Below are 17,573 nucleotides of genomic sequence, written 5' to 3'. Positions count from 1 at the left end.
TTCAGAATTACTCAGGAAAGACAGAGACCTCAAGAGATGTTTAAATTACTGGCTATCTCATTAATCAAACACAAATGCAAGACTAGCAAAGGCTCTAGTTGCTGAGCTGGAAAATGCTTAAACTCATTTATTGAGACAGCAGGGAAAAGGAGATCCCTGCCAAGGACTGGGAGGTCCGAGAGCTGGGAGGCGACCGTGCTGATGTGGAGCTCTTGCTGCAGTTGTTTCCAGAGGCTCCGGAGCCTCTGCTGGCCTGGGCACCAGTTCCCCGCACCAGGGCTTGCTCCTGCCTTGCCCTGAGCTGAGCTCAGCCCTTCAACCAGAGGGAATCCGAGCCCAGGCACTGGGCAGCCGTCCCAGGAGCTGGGCCCAGCGTTGCCCACAGAGCCGCTCTCTTTGGGATTTTTGCACCGTTTGCCTAGATCAGTGGGAATACCGGCACTGCACCACACCGGCACGGTGTCTCCAGCCATGAGAGTGGTAGCAAGGCTGTGCCATCTATCCTCCCGGGTTGCCATGCCAACGAAGAGGAGACAAGAACCGATTTAATTTGCAGAATCACCCTCTTGACACAAAATCCAAGCAGCTTGTGAGGAGTAGGGTGAAAGATGTCAAGGGAGCAGGGAGAGATTCTCCGTGCCTCTCTGCATCCAGTGTATGGCTGTGTTTCATTTCCCAGCAAGGTCTCCGACACCTCTGCTGCAGAGCTGGAAATACAAGAACCAGGTACAAGCCCACGGGAAGGTCACCTGGCTAGTCTTCGGAAAGCAGCTGGCACCCCACTGGGTATCTCAGCACAAAATACATCAGCGTGCTGCTTTGATATGGCATGGCTGGGTCCCAAGTAGGAAGCACTGTCCCAAGGCATGGAAATGCCTTCGCCTCAGATGCTCCTTCCCTGTTGTAACGAGAAGGGGGAGAGAAATGGTGGAAATTGCAAAGCCGTTTCTGCTCTTCGCCCTCTCATTTTCATGCTTGAAACCAGCTGGGACTGTGGATGGTGAAGACTCAGCATCATTCCTCTCTGACCAGCTTCTGTCTGGACTTACAACCCAAGGAGGCTCTTTCCCTGGAGAGATGTCCAAAGATAAGGGCCAGAAACGACTGCCTCTGTGGCGTGCCTTGCTCAGTAGCTGATAGTGTGCACGGAGCACGATATATCATGTCTGGCCATCCCTGAAGCCCTCCAGGTCTGCCCTTCTGACTGCATATCGTATTTGTATCACAAAAACTGACACTGGAGACACCAAGAGCTCCGTGCTGTGCTGCCAGGAGCAGAGCATGCCCCGATGTTGTTCCATGGTCAGAACAACCTGTGTAGCGGGGAGCAGGGCACGGGGCTTCCCGTGCCGGGTGTCCTTGTGCCCAGCTGCGGGTGTCCACACACAGTGAGGTCATAGATGTAAAAAAGAAAAATTATTATTTCCTCAAACATCCTGTGGTGATGCTCCATCTTCCCCTGCAGCAGCATCCGCTCCACCCTTCGTCTCCATCTCTCTGCATTCGCCATCCTGTGCACCCTGCTCTAACCCAGGTTAAAAACTCATTAAAGAGACCCTGCCACCAGACGTGTTTTCGGTGTGCCCGGCAAGGGGCCGAGCTCCTGCCTGTGGTTCTTCCATGCCAGTGTGATGGATGTGATAAACAAGAGTAACGGTGGACACGGTGGCCTTAACAACAGCACAACATTTAATTCTGTGTTCCTGCTTCAGCCTCTGATGTGAAATCTGAAGAAATATAGATTGCTCTTGGAAGGGATTTTGGAGTTTTCACGGCTGTCTGGAGCACCCAGGATCACAGGATCTGGCCAGATTATCTCAGCACTGGACTGCCATCATCACCAATCAATATCCCAAATTACCTCTTCATACCAAAGGTGCTTTGCTAATTTTCATGGATCCCCTGTGTTTCATGCCCTTGGTGTCCTGTCATGCACTGATAGTTTCAGTCCACAAGCTAGAGTGCAATATGCTTATGAGTAATAGCATCTTATTGGAGTGTAAAGATCTTCCTATTTCACTGATTTATCCTGCACTTAAACTAATTCAAAATTCACTTATTTCAAAAGTACTGGAAGCAAAATGCTCTCTGTAAATAGCCTAGCTTTTTCTAAACTGATATCACTGAAAGGGAAGATGGAATAACTTGCACTATCTATTTTCTCTTGGAGGTAGCACCACTATTATTTTGACTGTTTTCCATAACAAGGGCCATAGTTGATTCTTCTCTGTAAAAGAGGGTCATGGCTTGGCAAGGACTATTTGACCTTTATATCCGAGTCTTTAGAAACCCTGCTCAGATGAATCTGAAGTTTGTTTAAGCAGCTGGTTAGGCAGCCGCTTTGTTTTCAGTTCACTGCACGGTGGATTTCTGAATCACAAAATGCCAGCTATCCAAACCCAGTCCCCTTGCTTTGGCGTTGTGGGTTTTTTTGGCTTTTCCTTTCCTCAGACATTTCAGATGATACTCTTTCAAGTTTATGAGCTGTCACTTCTCACATCACGGAAGAAAAACTGAACCCGGCCAGGGGCGGTCGCATTGCTCAGCTGCGCCAGAAAGCTGCACAGCTGGAAACGGGGAAACGGGGAACAAGGCAGGGGATGCGAAGGCACAGCTCCTGCCACCCACAGGACAGGGACGAGGAGGGCAGGGTGGGAAATCCTCGCAGCAAAAGAGTCTGATGATCCCTGCATAGGCATTTCCAGCTCCATCCTCCACCCTGAGCCCCTGGCAGGACGCAGCAGGCTTTCCTTCTTGGGCACTGCCTCCAGTCTGGAGCCAGCCCAGGAGCACCCCAAATCCACCCTGTAGATTTAAGAGGTCCTGGGAACTGAGCTAGTGCCACAGCAAGGACAGCACTGGACCACGCTGGCCATCCCATTAGCAGTTGTTGGAGGGAAAGGCTGGAGGCACGGATGGGTGATGAGGGCTGCTGGAGGCAGGCAGCGTGTGCTGCCAGCCTGCTCCTGCCTCTGCAGTCCTGGGGCAACCCGGGGATCGCCGGCTCCCAGCGAGGCCAAGCCCTGGTGTTCCAAGCTGGTGAGTACCAAGGGAGAAGGTGGTGCAGAGAAGAGCGTGGTCAAAGCGCAGCAGCCCAGGAGATGCGAGTGCAGCACTGCTGTGGTTCCTCGAGAGGAGGCGATTTGGGGAAGCATGGGCTATTTCCCTGTGGACTGTGCGCTTTAGCTGCAGATAATGCCCTGTCCTGACACACAGTGACACAAGCTCGTGAAAGTCAGTCACTTGGCTCACTGCAGGCATTTTCTGCTCCCAAATGAAGCCAAATGTACCACATGAGTCAGTTCTACCTAGAAATCACACCTACAGCTGGACTGAATTACAGGCTGAATACATTTACTGTATTCTGGCACAGCAGAGGACAAGCTTAGGTTGCAAAATTTATCAGAGAAGGTTGCATGCAAATTGGCGAATGGGTGGCTAACACCCATTTTGTATCCTGGTCCTTTTCTTAATCCCTTGATGTTCTGTACTCCAGAACAGGACTGCTCCATCACTTGCAGCTATGGGATGTGCGTTGTCATTGCCAGGGAATGCTTTCAGAGGCAGGAGTCCTGAGTACTTGTGGGCAAGAAGGGTTTGATTGGAACTAAACTGTCCAAAAAGCTCTGGCTCCCTTCCTGCTTCCTCCTTTCTCTCTTGCCTCTAGCAAAGGCTCGGATGCTCTGAGACACCCACGGGGAGGTACAGCAATTGCCTCTCCCTTCCATCTCTGGGGGATGTTCTGGTGGTGGTGAGGATTGCATCCCACCACCAATTTTGGCAAGTGCTGGCAATGTCGCCTTGCTCTTCTGTGGCAGGCGGTGACCCTCCTTGGTTTGCAGCTGGTGAAGGAGGGGTAATAGGAACTGGCTCTGCGCTGCAGCGGGCTCCCGGGAGGTCTCGGACTGTCTGCGGTGCTGCTGGCCAGGCGAGGCTCCGATCCCACGCCGGCAGCTAGCTGGTAGCCGGATGATGATGAAACAACAGACAGGTTTGTAAAATTTAACATCTCAACAATATTTCTAACATGAGAGAACAAGAACTTCTCATTTTTGATAGAGAAGAAATGACTTCAGACTTTGCTAAATGCCATCCCAGGCTACATTAACCGCTGTCTTGCTCAGAGCCTGCTGTCTAGTTGGTTGTATAAGGCATGGAGCACAGTTCATTTCCTCACTTGAAATTCAGGTATTATTTGCGTCACAGCGGTTAGGGATACATTAGCAGAGGTTTCTTTTTCTAGACTACAGAAGATACCAGAACCAAGGAAGAAAGATGTGGTACCAAAATCTAGCAAATGAATAGTCGTGATCACTTATTAATCCTATTTCAATCCCAAGTAAAATAATTTAAAATCCTAAAAGAAAGAGTCCCTAGGCAGTCAAGAGAGCACAGCCCCACAGAGTAGGTGGCATGGGTGTTTCTGAAGAATAAATCTTAGCGGGAACACACTGGGTACCTCGTTACCAGGCAGAGAGTGATAAATTAGGCAGCTCACAGAAGAGCTACAGAAATGATGAGGGAGGTGGAGGATCCATCTAATGAGCAGAGATTAAATTACTGAAATCGGCAGGGCTTGGCTGAGTGGCAGGTGAGGAGGGGAGGAGGAACTGTGCAGGGAAGGGAAAGGATGTGTAAGAATGGATGATTTACGAAGTCTCACACTGGGCGTTGCTCCTGCCAGCGAAGGGCAGTAGATCATGGACAGGTCCTGGGAAGCCTCATTGCTGGGTCCCTGTAAAACCTGGTGCTGACTCGGGGGAGCAACTCTGTACCATGGCAGTAGAGTGAAAGCCCTCCCAGCTGAGCACCCACTACTGCCAGGGCTGAGCCATGCGGTGATGAGCGGCCGATGCCATGCGGTCTCTGTGGCCATCCCACACTGCGAGATCAAGGACGTCAGGTGCTGAGCCGTGTCTGGGGCAATGCTGGGGAATCGCGGGTTATGACGCAGAGTCAGGTTCTGATGCTGGTACAGGTTTGTCAGCTCTAATTTAACAGTTGAACTGGCAGCATCGCTGGCTACCAGAAGGTCTTCTGCAGAGAAGGGATGAAGTGAGTGAGGTGACAGTGTCTTTGCTCCATGGCCCAAGCATCAGTGTGCGATGGAGAGGGAGAGCATCTCGGCTGGTAGGGCCCTGGGCTGGGGCTCAGGGGGAGCTGCACCCCCTTGGCCATGCGGCTGCAGAGGCCAGGCTGGCCGTTCCCTCTCCAGGCAGCCTATCCGATTGCTATGGTAACGCATGAGGAGCACCTCAGCGCGGCATGAGCCAGCTACCCGAGGTGGAGCTGGGAGGCTGGCAGGACTGTGCTGATTCAATGGCACCTCGCCATAGACAGTCATCCCTGGCCCGTGAGCAAGCGCAGGAGATGTCCTGCATCGGAGGGGGTGATGCTGCGCAAGGCTGCAGCCCAGCAGCCCAGCACACTCCTCGGGCAGCCAAGCCGCCCAGCCAGTGCGTTCTTCTCCTGGAGTGGACCATGCAGCCGGTGAAGGGCGTTTTAGAAACCACAGTGTATGTTGGCAAAGCACTTCTAATCTGGCCTCCTGATGCAAAGCTGGCAGCAGGCCGTGCTGCGGATGAGCTGTATCCAAAGCCCCGGGCTCTGTGCTGCGTGGTACATCCCACTCCTTCCCAGTTCAGGATTTGCCCCAGTGCAGTAGAGACTCTTCCAGCACCAAGTGATCAGGCCACCAGCAGCGTCAGTTGAGGGGCTCAGATGGCGAGGTGGAGAGGCCAGACGGTCTCCTGGTTGTCCTGCTAATCTCTCATCCTTGGCTGACTGGCTGCATGATGTCATGATGGCTCAGAATGAGCTCACTGCGGCCAGCAGTGTTGCAGTCCACATCAGCGGCAGGACACGTCTGCACTCCGGGCACAGCTGCCCTGGAGGCAGCCCTGTCCGCAGAGCCACAGCATCGGCAGCCAGGGCCAGGTCTCTGCGTGATGTGCTGCCAGCCTCTGCGAGCCTCCGGCCCTGAGCGCTGAGACAGAGCAGGGCTACCCTGCGCCCGCACCGGGGCTGGGATGCTGACAATGTGCCTTCCAAAACTGGGATCAAAGTCACTCTGTGACCACAGGTGGATCTCTTCCTCCCTCCCTGCCTCGGTTTCCCCTTCTGTAGCCAAGCGATAATGTACGCAGCCACCTTGCAAATATGAGATGGCTTCTCTGCGACTGCTGCCCTCCCCTTTCCTACCATCATCACTGCTTTAGCACAGAATGGAGACAGCCAGCTAGCACTGTGTTCAGCGCGGCTTTGCCATGTCATCCTGTCGTGCAATCAGCAAAGGGCTTCCTTTGCAAGCCCTGGTCCTCATTCTGCAAGAGCCGAGATTAGAACAGGAGATTATCTCCTGATAATGTGCAGATAGAGCCACTCACCCACTTACACTGAGTGAGTACATGACAGATGGGACAGGTCCCGCAATACCCTTCCTGCAGGAGAACAGCCTGCTCCCGTGCTTATCGGTGAGACCGAGGGCAGCTGTGAGGGGAACTGGAGGCTTCGGTCCTGAGCAGTAACTGAGGCTTGCAGAGTGGGAGCAGGTTGCTCAGGAGCAGCAGGAGGTCCGAGCCTCTGGCCATGGCAGAGCATGACCTCAACATGCAGCCCCCCTTGGCGGGACACTCGTCAGGCTGAGCCCTGTGTAGCCTCGCTGCTTGGGGCCGGGTCTCCGGGGGTGCCAGCAGCCCCAGGCTGGGCTTGCTGTGAGCGTGGTGGCCGCAGCCTTTGAGTTTCTCCATCCGCATCTCCTGTGGACAGGCTGCTCCCCGAGGAGAAGCAAGGCCGGCTCTCCCCTCAGTGCCGCATGGCTCCAGGTTGGCAGCAGGCTGCTTGTAGGAAAAGCGAGGGGGAGGAGGGAGAGCCCCAGCACTGCGAGCACAGGGAGGATTAGAGGGAGCAGATACGTCATGCAGGTGTTCAGCAATGGAAGGAAAATTCCTGGCTTCAGTCTTTTCACAGCTTTCCTAAGGGCTGGCTTATCAAAACAGAGACAGCAGAAACAACAGAGCCCAGCAGCCCTGCTTCCCCCAGCGTTTGCCACGACCTCTCCGCTTGCTCATACGGCTGGAGCCAGGGGCCTCTACAATCTCTGGCCGTGCGGAGTGTACAGAAACAGACTTGAAGGGCTGGTGGGATCTTGAGGGACCATCTAGTTCGTTCCTATGCCTCTGTCACCTGTGAGTGCCCCTTGTCTAACCTCTTCTATTGCCTCTGCCAGCATGCACCTCTCAGACTGAATGGCTCTCCCTCTGGCTACGTTTTCAGGACTATTCATTGTATAAATCATGTACCACAACATATTTGTGGCATATACACTTCTCCAAGGCTAAGAGCTGTTCCCTTTTTTACAACAACTGTGAACAATGCGTCAGTGAAACGGGGTTTGGTTTCTGAGCAGCTTGCCCAGAGATGCTCTTCTTCCACCTTTTGTTAATTTTAGGCAAGGAAGATGGATGTAGGTTCCTAGGCTGTATAGTGTAGAACACGGGAGCCACTACTAAAAGCCATCAGAACAAACACTTATTCTAAACCTGAAGCTGTTTCCATGAATGAGAAAATGCTTTGAAAGTGTGGAATGCCACTGCAAAACATCTCGAGTGCCTTCTTGGACTAGAGTTTAAATGTCATCTCATTTTTGCTGTTTATTTTCTATTCAGTGTATGTTTACAAACTTCATTCATTCCCTGAAGGAGGTAGAGCACCTTCACCTAGAGCACATGTGAATTAATCTACTTCTTTTCAAGGTGTTTCACTGCTTCTGATGACAAGTAAATAATGAGGAGGAATTATGGGAGGTTAACCTCTGAAGTTTTCTGAAAAATGTATTTCTAGTGTTTGTAAAAGTCAGGAAATAAAGGTGATAATCTCTGGAAGCTTACTTCTTAGCAGAAGCAATAATTGGGATAGCGGCATGTAGAGATTCACAGGCCAGAGACTTCCCTGCAGGGACCGCATCCCCGGCTTACAGCTTGGTCCAGTAAGACCATTTCTTTCAAAAGACTTCCAGTCGCAGTGTAAAGCCTTCCAAAAGAGTTAACCTGCCATATTCCTTCACAAATTATTACAAAAGGAAATTACTGCCCCTGTTAAAATACACACTTTTCATTTCACTCAAATGTGTCTAATTCCAGCTTCCCATCAATGGGTCTTGTTAAGCCTTTGATTAAAGAGCCCTTTCCTGTCAGAGGTCTTCTCAGACTGGTGCTTGTGAATCACAACAGGAGCGTAGAACTGGAAGGGACAGCTTGGGCCATCAAATCCCATTTCCCTGCAATTGCTGGCAACCATGTTAAAAAGTCCATTTCAAACTCAATCTTAAAACTAATTGCATGCCTTGCCCCCAATACTCCTCTCAGGAATCTGTTCCAGAACATTTCTCCCACAGTTAGAAACCATCTGATTTCCAGCCAAAATGTATTTGTGCCAATTCATACCTCTTTGTTTGTGTGCCAGCGCTGCCTGTTATCTGAGGCCATTTTCCTCCTTCCTTGGTGCTCATCTGCTTGTGCATTTCGAGAGCAGAGGTACGCTCCCCAGCCCTCCTCTCGCTTGGCCACATATGCCCAGGTCCCCTCAGACGGGCTCTTCAGCCTGGAGGTTGTCCTCGGAGTCTGGCTCTGCCCCTGTTCCTCTCCCAGTTTATGTTCCTGGAGCAGAGGTGATGAGAATGGGGGACGTTCCCATGTCGAAACAGCGAGTGAGCCAACCCTCGCCTGTCCCTGCCTTGGAGCGGAGTTCTGCTTCCCCTTCACGAGCCAGGCCACCAGCCTTTGCACGGTACCAACCAGGGCTGAGAGACCCTTGTGCTGCTTGGAGGTGCAGCAACATCTCAGAAAGGGCTTTCCAGTCTCTTATGTGGGAAAAATGGCTCTACTTGGAGCCTTGCCTTTAGCACGTGCAGGGCCAGGCCCCACCAACTGGTGCAGGGAAGGGCTCCCAGCTGCCTGCCATGACTTATTGTCACATGTCCCCATAACCAAGATTTTGGCATGAATCTCAGGGCTGCTGTCCCTTTGGAGGTGAGAGCATCACGGGCATGTCCCCCAGGCTGGGACAGCCACAAGTCACACTAAATGACGGGGACTTAGAAGAAACTGCATCTGAGGGGAGGCTGCTCCATGGCTGACCACGACAGAGTTCCTCCACCTTTCTCCAAAGCAACTGGTCTCGATCCCTGCCAAAATCTGGGGCATGAACTAGATGATCCACCAGACTGAGCTATCCCGGCAATTCCCACGCAGGGCTAACAGCATCAGTTGGCCTCGCTAGACTGGACACTTACTGAATGCTTGGGAAGCACTCTTATTGCTAATTAATGTGACTAGAAGTGTGCAGGTATGCAGTGTAAATACATAAGCCTTTAAAAGCAGAACTGTCAAATAAAGTGTTACACTCCATCAGCTCCTATTGCATCTACTGGCTGAACACCACCAGACGCTGGGATAACACTCCGATCTGCTCATGGATGCGTTTGACATCCATGCAGGAGAAATACACATTCAGTGATGAATAAAAGGAGTCAGAGCCCAGGCAGCAGGCATTTAAGGCTAAACCATTTGTTTTAGAGGGCTTTACATTCTGGTTGTAAAATTTCCTCTGGGCTGGAAGCTGGTGCCCGAGAAGAAATAGTCTTTCCGTTATGTATGATTTGCCTGCAAATCCTATTAGTCTTCTGTGCAGCACATCACAGGGGAAGAGACACAAGGATGTCAAACCAGGGCATTTTGCTAAGCACTGCGGTTTAGATGTGTGCTCAGTATAAGAAAGACCAAAGCACTGCGACTCTTCATTTAATGGTGTCTATTTTGAAGTTTATCTTATATTTTTTGAACTGAAAACAATTTTAGTTTTTTTTTTTTTTGGTTTCATACTGGGAAACTTGAGAGCAGTCTTGTTGATGCCAGCAGACTCTCTGTGGGTTCTCCAATTTGGAATAAATGTATCTCCATGTATGAGGAGGATTCATCTCTCTCAAGGTAGATCTATCCGTATTATAACAGTTATGTGAAAGGACATATATATGAGCTAAGCAGAGCAGCAGAGCGAACCCGCTCTGCTCAGGCCTTCCCGAGAACGTCAGTCTGTCCCCAGTCCTGCAGCATGTGCTCCCCCCCGCCCCGACCCAAACTGCACCTCCTCAGGATTTTCATGTAAGGTCCAAGTCTGATGATTGCTAAATTTGCAGCAACCTTTCTGCAGGCTCAGCCTGCCCGGGCAGGGACCGCAGGGCTCACCGGTGGGCTCCGCAGAGCTGCGGGGGACCCCCCAGGCCAGGCGCCTGCCGCCTGGGCACGGGCTGCGCAGCCTCCTTCGAGCGCCGGGGCGGGAAGCTGTGAGTGAGGGATGCGAGGCTTTGCTTCTGTCAGTTCAGGTTAGTCCCTTAACGTTCACATTACCGTAATGCAGTTGAAAAGGAATCCACGAGTTACAGGAAATGATTTACAGGACACAAGACACTGCATTTCAGAGGTCTCATGTGTACCATAAAAAATATATTATGAAGGAATAATCTCTGTCGGAACTGGAGCTGCACAGAGAGAACACATGTCCAGCTGAGAGCAGCATTGAGCTTTTGTTCATTATGGGAAAAGTCTGTGCTCTTCCTCTTTTTCGATGAATATTTTTCTCAGCTCTGGGTATCTAGTTAATATTGGCACTTAATTTTTTTTCAAATGTTGCTTTTGCCACGAGACCGAGCATAGCTGAGACTCCAATGGCATGTTGCTCTGGTGGAGTTTGCAGTCCTGAGGGATATGGCTCAGGCAAAGAGTAAAGTCAGGACCTTGAATTTTAGGAAAGCAATCTTCCAGCTGTTCAAGGAGTTAGTCAGTCAGACCCCCTGGGAAACTGCCCACAGGGACAAGGGAGCAGAACAGAGCTGGCAGATCTTTAAGGACGCTTTCCACGGAGCACAAGAGCTCTCGATCCCCAGGGGTAAGAAATGAGGCAAGGAAGGCAAGAGAGCGGCATGGCTGAGCCGAGACCTGCGGGTCAAACTAAAGGGCAAGAAGGAAACGCACAGGCAGTGGCAGCAGGGACAGGTATCCTGGGAAGAGTGTCGGGACGCTGCCCGGTTGTGTAGGGATGGGGTCAGGAACGCCGAGGCGCAGCTGGAGCTGAACTGGTAAGGGACGCCAAGAATAACAAGAAGGGCTTCCACAGGTATGTCAGCCAGAAAAGGAAGGTCAAAGAAAGCGTACCCCCCCGATGAGCAAGACTGGCAAACTGGTAACAACGGACGAGGAGAAGGCTGAGGTACTCCACAACTTTTTTGCCTCAGTCTTCACTGGCAACCTCTCCTCCCACACCTCTCGAGTGGACAGACCGCAAGACGGGGACGGGGGGGGCAAAGTCCCTCCCACTGTAAGAGAAGATCAGGTTCGTGACCACCTGAGGAACCTGAACAGACGTAAGTCTGTGGGACCTGACGAGATGCATCCCAGAGTCCTGAGGGAACTGGCTGATGTAGTTGCCAAGCCACTCTCCATGTTATTTGAAAAGTCACGGCAGTCAGGTGAAGTCCCTGGTGACTGGGAAAAGGGACACATTGCACCCATTTTTAAGAAGGGCAGAAAGGGGGGTCCTGGGAACTACCGACCTGCCAGCCTCACCTCTGTGCCTGGGAAGATCATGGAACAGATCCTCCTAGAAGCTCTGCTGAGACACATGGAGGACAGGGAGGTGATTCGAGGCAGCCAGCATGGCTTCACCAAGGGCAAGTCCTGCCTGACCGACCTGGTGGCCTTCTGTGATGGAGTGACTGCATCAGTGGACAAGGGACGAGCTACGGATGTCGTCTGTCTGGACTGCTGTAAGGCCTTTGACACGGTCCCCCACAACATCCTTCTCTCTAAATTGGAGAGAGAGGGATTTGATGGGTGGACTGTGGAATTGGCTAGATGATTGCATCCAGAGGGTAGTGGTCAACGGCTCAACGTCCAGATGGAGATCGGTGACAAGCGGTGTCCCTCAGGGGTCCGTACTGGGACCAGTACTGTTTAATATCTTCATCAATGACATGGCCAGTGGGATCAAGTGCACCCTCAGCAAGTCTGCAGATGACACCAAGCTGAGTGGTGGGGGTGACGCGCCCGAGAGATGGGATGCCATCCAGAGGGACCTGGACAAGCTCGAGAAGTGGGCCCACGTGAACCTCAGGAGGTTCAACAAGGCCAAGTACAGGGTCCTGCACCCGGGCTGGGGCAACCCCCAGTATCAGTACAGGCTGGGGGGTGAAGGGATGGAGAGCAGCCCTGCCGAGAAGGACTTGGGGGTACTGGCGGGTGAAAAGCTGGACGTGAGCCGGCAACGTCTGCTCGCAGCCCAGAAGGCCAACCCTATCCTGGGCTGCATCCAAAGCAGTGTGGCCAGCAGGTCGAGGGAGGGGATTCTGCCCCTCGACTCCGCTCTGGTGAGACCCCCCCTGCAGCACTGCGTCCAGCTCTGGAGCCCTCAGCACAGGAAAGACATGGACCTGTTGGAGCGGGTCCAGAGGAGGCCACAAAGATGATCAGAGGGGTGGAACACCTCTCCTATGGAGGAGGAAAGGCTGAGAGAGTTGGGGTTGTTCAGCCTGGAGAAGAGAAGGCTCTGGGCAGACCTGATTGCGGCCTTTCAATACTTAAAGGGGGCTTACAAGAAAGATGGGGACAGACTTTTTAGCAGGGCCTGTAGCGATAGGACATGGGGTGATGGTTTTAAACTCAAAGAGGGGAGATTCAGACTAGATAGAAGGAAGAAATGTTTTACAATGAAGGTGGTGGGACACTGGCACAGGTTGCCCAGAGAGGTGGGAGATGCTCCATCCCTGGAAATGTTCAAGGCCAGGTTGGACGGGGCTCTGAGCAACCTGATCGAGTTGAAGGTGTCCCTGCTCATGGCAGGGGGGTTGGACTAGATGGCCTTTAAAGGTCCCTTCCAACCCAAACCATTCTGTGATTCTATGTTCCCTGCTGAGCTTCACACAGTAACAGCAAGATTTGGAGGAATCCCTGGACTTCCCCTGTAAAATCCAGGCCATGGCACGTCAGCTGGGGGAGCACGAGGGAGCTCCACCAGCTCTCTCCCATCCAGCCCAGAGCACCTCTGCGTGATGGGATGCACAGCTCTGCAGTTTCCCAAAGTGGAGGCTAGTGGAGAAGGGTCACTGCCTCCCAATACTCCTCCTGCTCGTGGGCAGGATGACGCACCCAGCACTCACAGCCACATGAGGCTGGAAATGTACTCTGCACTTCTCCAGCGCTTGCTCAGAAGCCCAGCTGTGGCCCTCACATGTGTTCACATGCGGCTGCTCGGCAGCTTTTTGCCACCTGGACCCGGTGCTGGCTCTTTGGGTGATCTGCAGCATTCAGATGGTGCCGGTGGTTTGGGGGCAGCAGTTCAGGTGCAAAAGGTTAGGTTGCTGCTCGTTCACCTATGAGGGCTTTAGCAAATGACAGTGTTCCTCAATTCATCTCTGCACCGCAGTGATGCCAGCACTGTTCTGCTGAGGGGGACCGTGGTGGCCAGGATGCCAAGAGCTGTGATGTGCCCCAATGCCCCAGGGCAACACCTACGAGGGAGAGACTCCTGGGAGAGCCCAGAATGAGGGACAGGAGGAAGCTGAGAGACACTAAAGCATTTCTTCCCCTCACAAAATCCTTGCTAAAGCCAAAGCTGAGAACTGGAGGTGGGAAGTGCCAAAATGTGGAGCTGGGAAGAGGTGGTGGCTGCTCCAGAAAAACTGTGAGGAGAGAGGCTCTCAGCCCCAGCCTGCTCCACCAAGGCTGGGACAGAGTTCCTGGAAGAGCAGCGTGCGAGGGTGTAGTTGGCCTCACCTACTAGTGCAGCTCCTGGCACCTAAACTATGAAGCCCCCATGCTCCAAATGGCCCTTAGCTCCACTGTACCAGCGAAGAAGCTACTGCCTGCCCCTGCCCACAGTCTGCCACCTCTCCTCAGGCTCCCAGGAGACAGCAGGCTGCCCCGTGAAACCTATCCACCCTGCTCCAGGTCCTCAGAGGGCCAGAGCCAGGGGACCTCGGCCCCGCTGCGTGGGGCTGTCCCAGAGGACCTGTCCGGACGCTCCTCTTCGGGGAGCTGGAGGATCTGGGCAGGAGCCATGGGCTGGGGGCAGTGGGGTGGGAGGGTGACAATGCAGAACGCACTTTGGGGGAGGCGGAGGGGAGCAGGCCGGGACAGGGGGTCAAGGAGCTGTGGCATGGCGATGTCTGCTGAGGGAAAGGAGAAGGATTGGTGGAGGACTGCTGGCACTGCCTCCTGCCCTCGGGGGCTGCCGGGGGTGGATGTGGCACAGCGGGTGGATCCGGGGAGCGGACGGGGCGGGCGGGCGGGCGGGGTGCGGGGCTGCTGGGGGCCGTCCCCAGCACAGCGGGGCCCAGCAGGGCTGCGGCCAGCCGGGGCCTGCCCCCGGCCAGCGCTCCGAGCTCTCCCCGGCGCCTCCCGCCGCTCTCCGCGGTGCTGACCGGCCGCCGCTCCTCCCGCCCGGCCCGGCGGGGCCGGCGCGGCGCTCGGCGGGGCCCGGCGCGCTCCCCGCGCTCTCGGCGGCGGCGGCGGCGGGGGGGGCCGGGGGCGGGGGCGGGGACGGGCCCTCCCCGCGCCGGGAGCGCGCTCCCGCCTCCCACCCGGCACAAAGTTTAGCGGCAGGAACTCGGGCGGCAACAGTGCGGAGCCGGCGGCGGCGGAGCGCGGCCGCGCTGAGCCCAGGCGCCCCGGTGCCCGGCGGGGGCCGGCGGCGACCGTGCCATGCGGGGCTCCCCCCCACCGGCGGCGGCGGCGGCGGCGGCGGCGGGGCGGGAGGGCAGCGGCGCCCCATGCGGCTGGGGCGGCCGGGCGGCGGCTGACACCATGTGCGCCCGGTGCCCGGGGCGAGGAGCGGGGAGCAGCCATGTCTCCCCCCGCCCAGCCGGGGGTGCCGGGCGGGCGCGGCTCTAAGGTGCCCCCGGCGCGGAAGCTGCTCTGCATGTGCAGCCTCTCCCTCTGCCTCACCTACCTGTGCTACAGCCTCATGGGGGGCACCGGCCCGGGCGCCCTCCGCTCCCCCGCCGCGCTCCCCGGCACGGCGGCCCCGGCGGCCCCGCGCTCCCCCGCCAGCCCGCCGGGCAGCTCCGCCGCCCCGGTCCCCTCCGCGGCTCCGACGCGGGCCTCCAACAGCAGCCGGGAAGGGGCGGCGGGCGCCTGGCTGCGGACGCCGCTGGCCCCCGGGGAGGTGATCACGGCGCAGAGCGGAGCCTTCGAGAGGGACCCGCAGGAGTCGAGCACCACGGACGAGGAGCTGAGCCGGGCCGGCAGCCCGGGGAGCCGCGGCGGCGGCGGCGGCGGCGGCGGCAGCAGCACCACGCCGGACTACGGGGAGAAGCGGCTGCCGCAAGCCCTCATCATCGGGGTGAAGAAGGGGGGGACGCGGGCGCTGCTGGAGGCCATCCGGGCGCACCCCGACGTGCGCGCCGTGGGCACCGAGCCCCACTTCTTCGACAGGAACTACGAGAAGGGGCTGGAGTGGTACAGGTGAGTGCGCGGGGGCTCCGGGCGCGACCTGCGGGGGGGGGGGGGGGAACACCGAGGATGTGTGTCCGTGCGCGCCGGGGCGGGGGGTCCCGGGGGGCCGTGGGGTCCCCGCTCGTCGTCGTGTCCCCCCCCGCCCCCCGATGGCCCCGGTAGGTGGCTGGGCGGTGGGACCCGGGGGCCGCGGCGTGTCCCGGGACCGCTGCGTGGGTCGGCGGGGAGGCGGCGGGCGCGGAGGCCGGCAGCCGAGGCGCGCTGTCAGGGCAGGCCGGGCGATCGCGTGGGTGCCTCGCCTGACGGCGGTGGCGATTTAAAATTGCGGTGTTCTGATGGGAAGGCAGAAAACGAGTGAAAACATCGCTCTTCTGTAAACTCCCGTGCACAGAGCGCTTGAGCAGCCCGTGGCAGTTCAGCTGCACTTGGGGTGAAACACGTCCAAATAGGTCAGGAATTACGAATTACTGAAAGAAACAAGACTGCAAGTTGTTCCAGGGGATGCTAGGGGCTTTGAAGTGAAGAAGGATGCCCGCTTTCATACAAGCTGCAGCGTTCACTTCACAAACAAGATTTACTCTTTATTCAACAAGTTCCGTGTCAGAAAGTTTATTCCATTGACAAGATCTAATTCTATTCCTGAAGAAGTCTCTAATGTTGTTGTCTGACGTAGGGTAATATTTTAAGGGAATCTAATGCTAAAAGCCCTGATTATTAGAAAATACTGGACTGCAGTCATGAAGTGTTAAGTGCCTTGGCAGGTTTAGCAAATCAATGAATTGTGATGGCTCAGGGTTTCTCTCTCTTTAAAAATCTCAAAACTAAAAAGAATACAGTACATCTGTGGAACTTGCAAAGTACTAGTAGTTCTGCAGTTTACGATTAAAAGCAACCCATACGAGTTTCTTTTTAAGAGATAGTGTGTGGCTAAGCTGATAAAGTTCTTTTTGTTGTGCTGAGTATGGTAGCTGTTTAGCTGCTCTGAAAATGAAGGAAAAAATAAACAGGGGCAGCAAGTTAGTTACTGCTTGGATTATCTGGTCACTCTTCATTAAAATAGAGTGCAGAGTCTTCATGTCAATGGCATTTAAATGTGAGGAAGTCCAGGCAATTTTCTGTGGCAATTGTGGAAGCAAAGTCTTCATAACACTTATTTGGTGTAGCATCCACTTGGCTTTGTTAAAATGCTGAGAGATTTTCTTGAGGGACTTCAATAAAGTGGAGATCAGCACTGGGAAAGCACATTTGTCTCCGAAAGCATTCTCAGTGTGCTGTACCAACGTGGGGAAGGAATAAAGGATTGACTGTGGTTATTGTGTTTATATATATAACTTCAGACACAGTTTCTTATTTTACTGAATTTTCCTGCAGGAAAGGCTTGCCTTGAAAAATAAGTTTAGTAACTTGCTGGAAGAGGCTAGAAGGTGGCATATAAAAAGGTTTGGTTTTATTCAAAAGAGGCAGAAGAAGATTAAGTGCTGAATATGGCAAGCAGCAACTTTTTCATCTTTAAAGTCATGCTACAAGAAAAGGGCTAGAGAGTGGGTGTAACTCCTCTCGTGGAGTAAAAGGCACACACGGGTTTTCATTTGCAGAATGCATTTTGAAAATTTTCATCCCTGCAGTAGCTCTGTGGTTTGCTTAGCTCATTTCCAGCACTGGTGCTATGCTGCACTGGTGGAGAGGTGGGAGAAGAAAAGGCTGGGTCAGAGCTGATTTGTGAGGGTCCTGGGCAGAGTAGGCTGGGGGATGCATTCTCTGGTCATGGGATAAATAAATTACACTGCTGCTTAATTGCCATTGTGGCCCTGAGGATTTGCCCTGATTCTTTAACCTAAAGCCATCTTCACACCTGCCCAACCCAAAGAGCATTCTTCTCCTCTCTCCTTGCAAAAGTTTTTCAGCCTCGCTGGGACAGGACACCAGGTCACACAGCGTTGGCGATCCGGGCCCCGGCGGGAGCGACAGGTTTCCCCCGGTGCTGTACCGGTACCGGGCTGTTGTCAGGGACCAGGAGGCTGGCGCGCTTGGTGCTGCACAAATACTGAGCAAAAACGGAGGGGGGGA

General features: G+C 54.4%; 1 protein-coding gene across 1 annotated transcript in view; it reads left to right on the top strand.

The window, feature by feature from the left end:
* The first annotated feature begins 14,895 nt into the window (after window positions 1–14,895).
* Window positions 14,896–17,573, top strand: part of HS3ST4 (heparan sulfate-glucosamine 3-sulfotransferase 4) — a 65,458-nt gene continuing 62,780 nt past the window's right edge. Inside the window, exon 1 of the mRNA XM_050906151.1 lies at window positions 14,896–15,515. Within this exon, the coding sequence (XP_050762108.1) occupies window positions 14,896–15,515 (620 nt within the window). The remainder of the gene's footprint in view (window positions 15,516–17,573) is intronic.

Source organism: Gymnogyps californianus, chromosome 15, assembly GCF_018139145.2.
Source record: "Gymnogyps californianus isolate 813 chromosome 15, ASM1813914v2, whole genome shotgun sequence".
NCBI classification, from domain to species: domain Eukaryota; kingdom Metazoa; phylum Chordata; class Aves; order Accipitriformes; family Cathartidae; genus Gymnogyps; species Gymnogyps californianus.
This window is presented reverse-complemented; position numbering and strand designations above follow the sequence as displayed.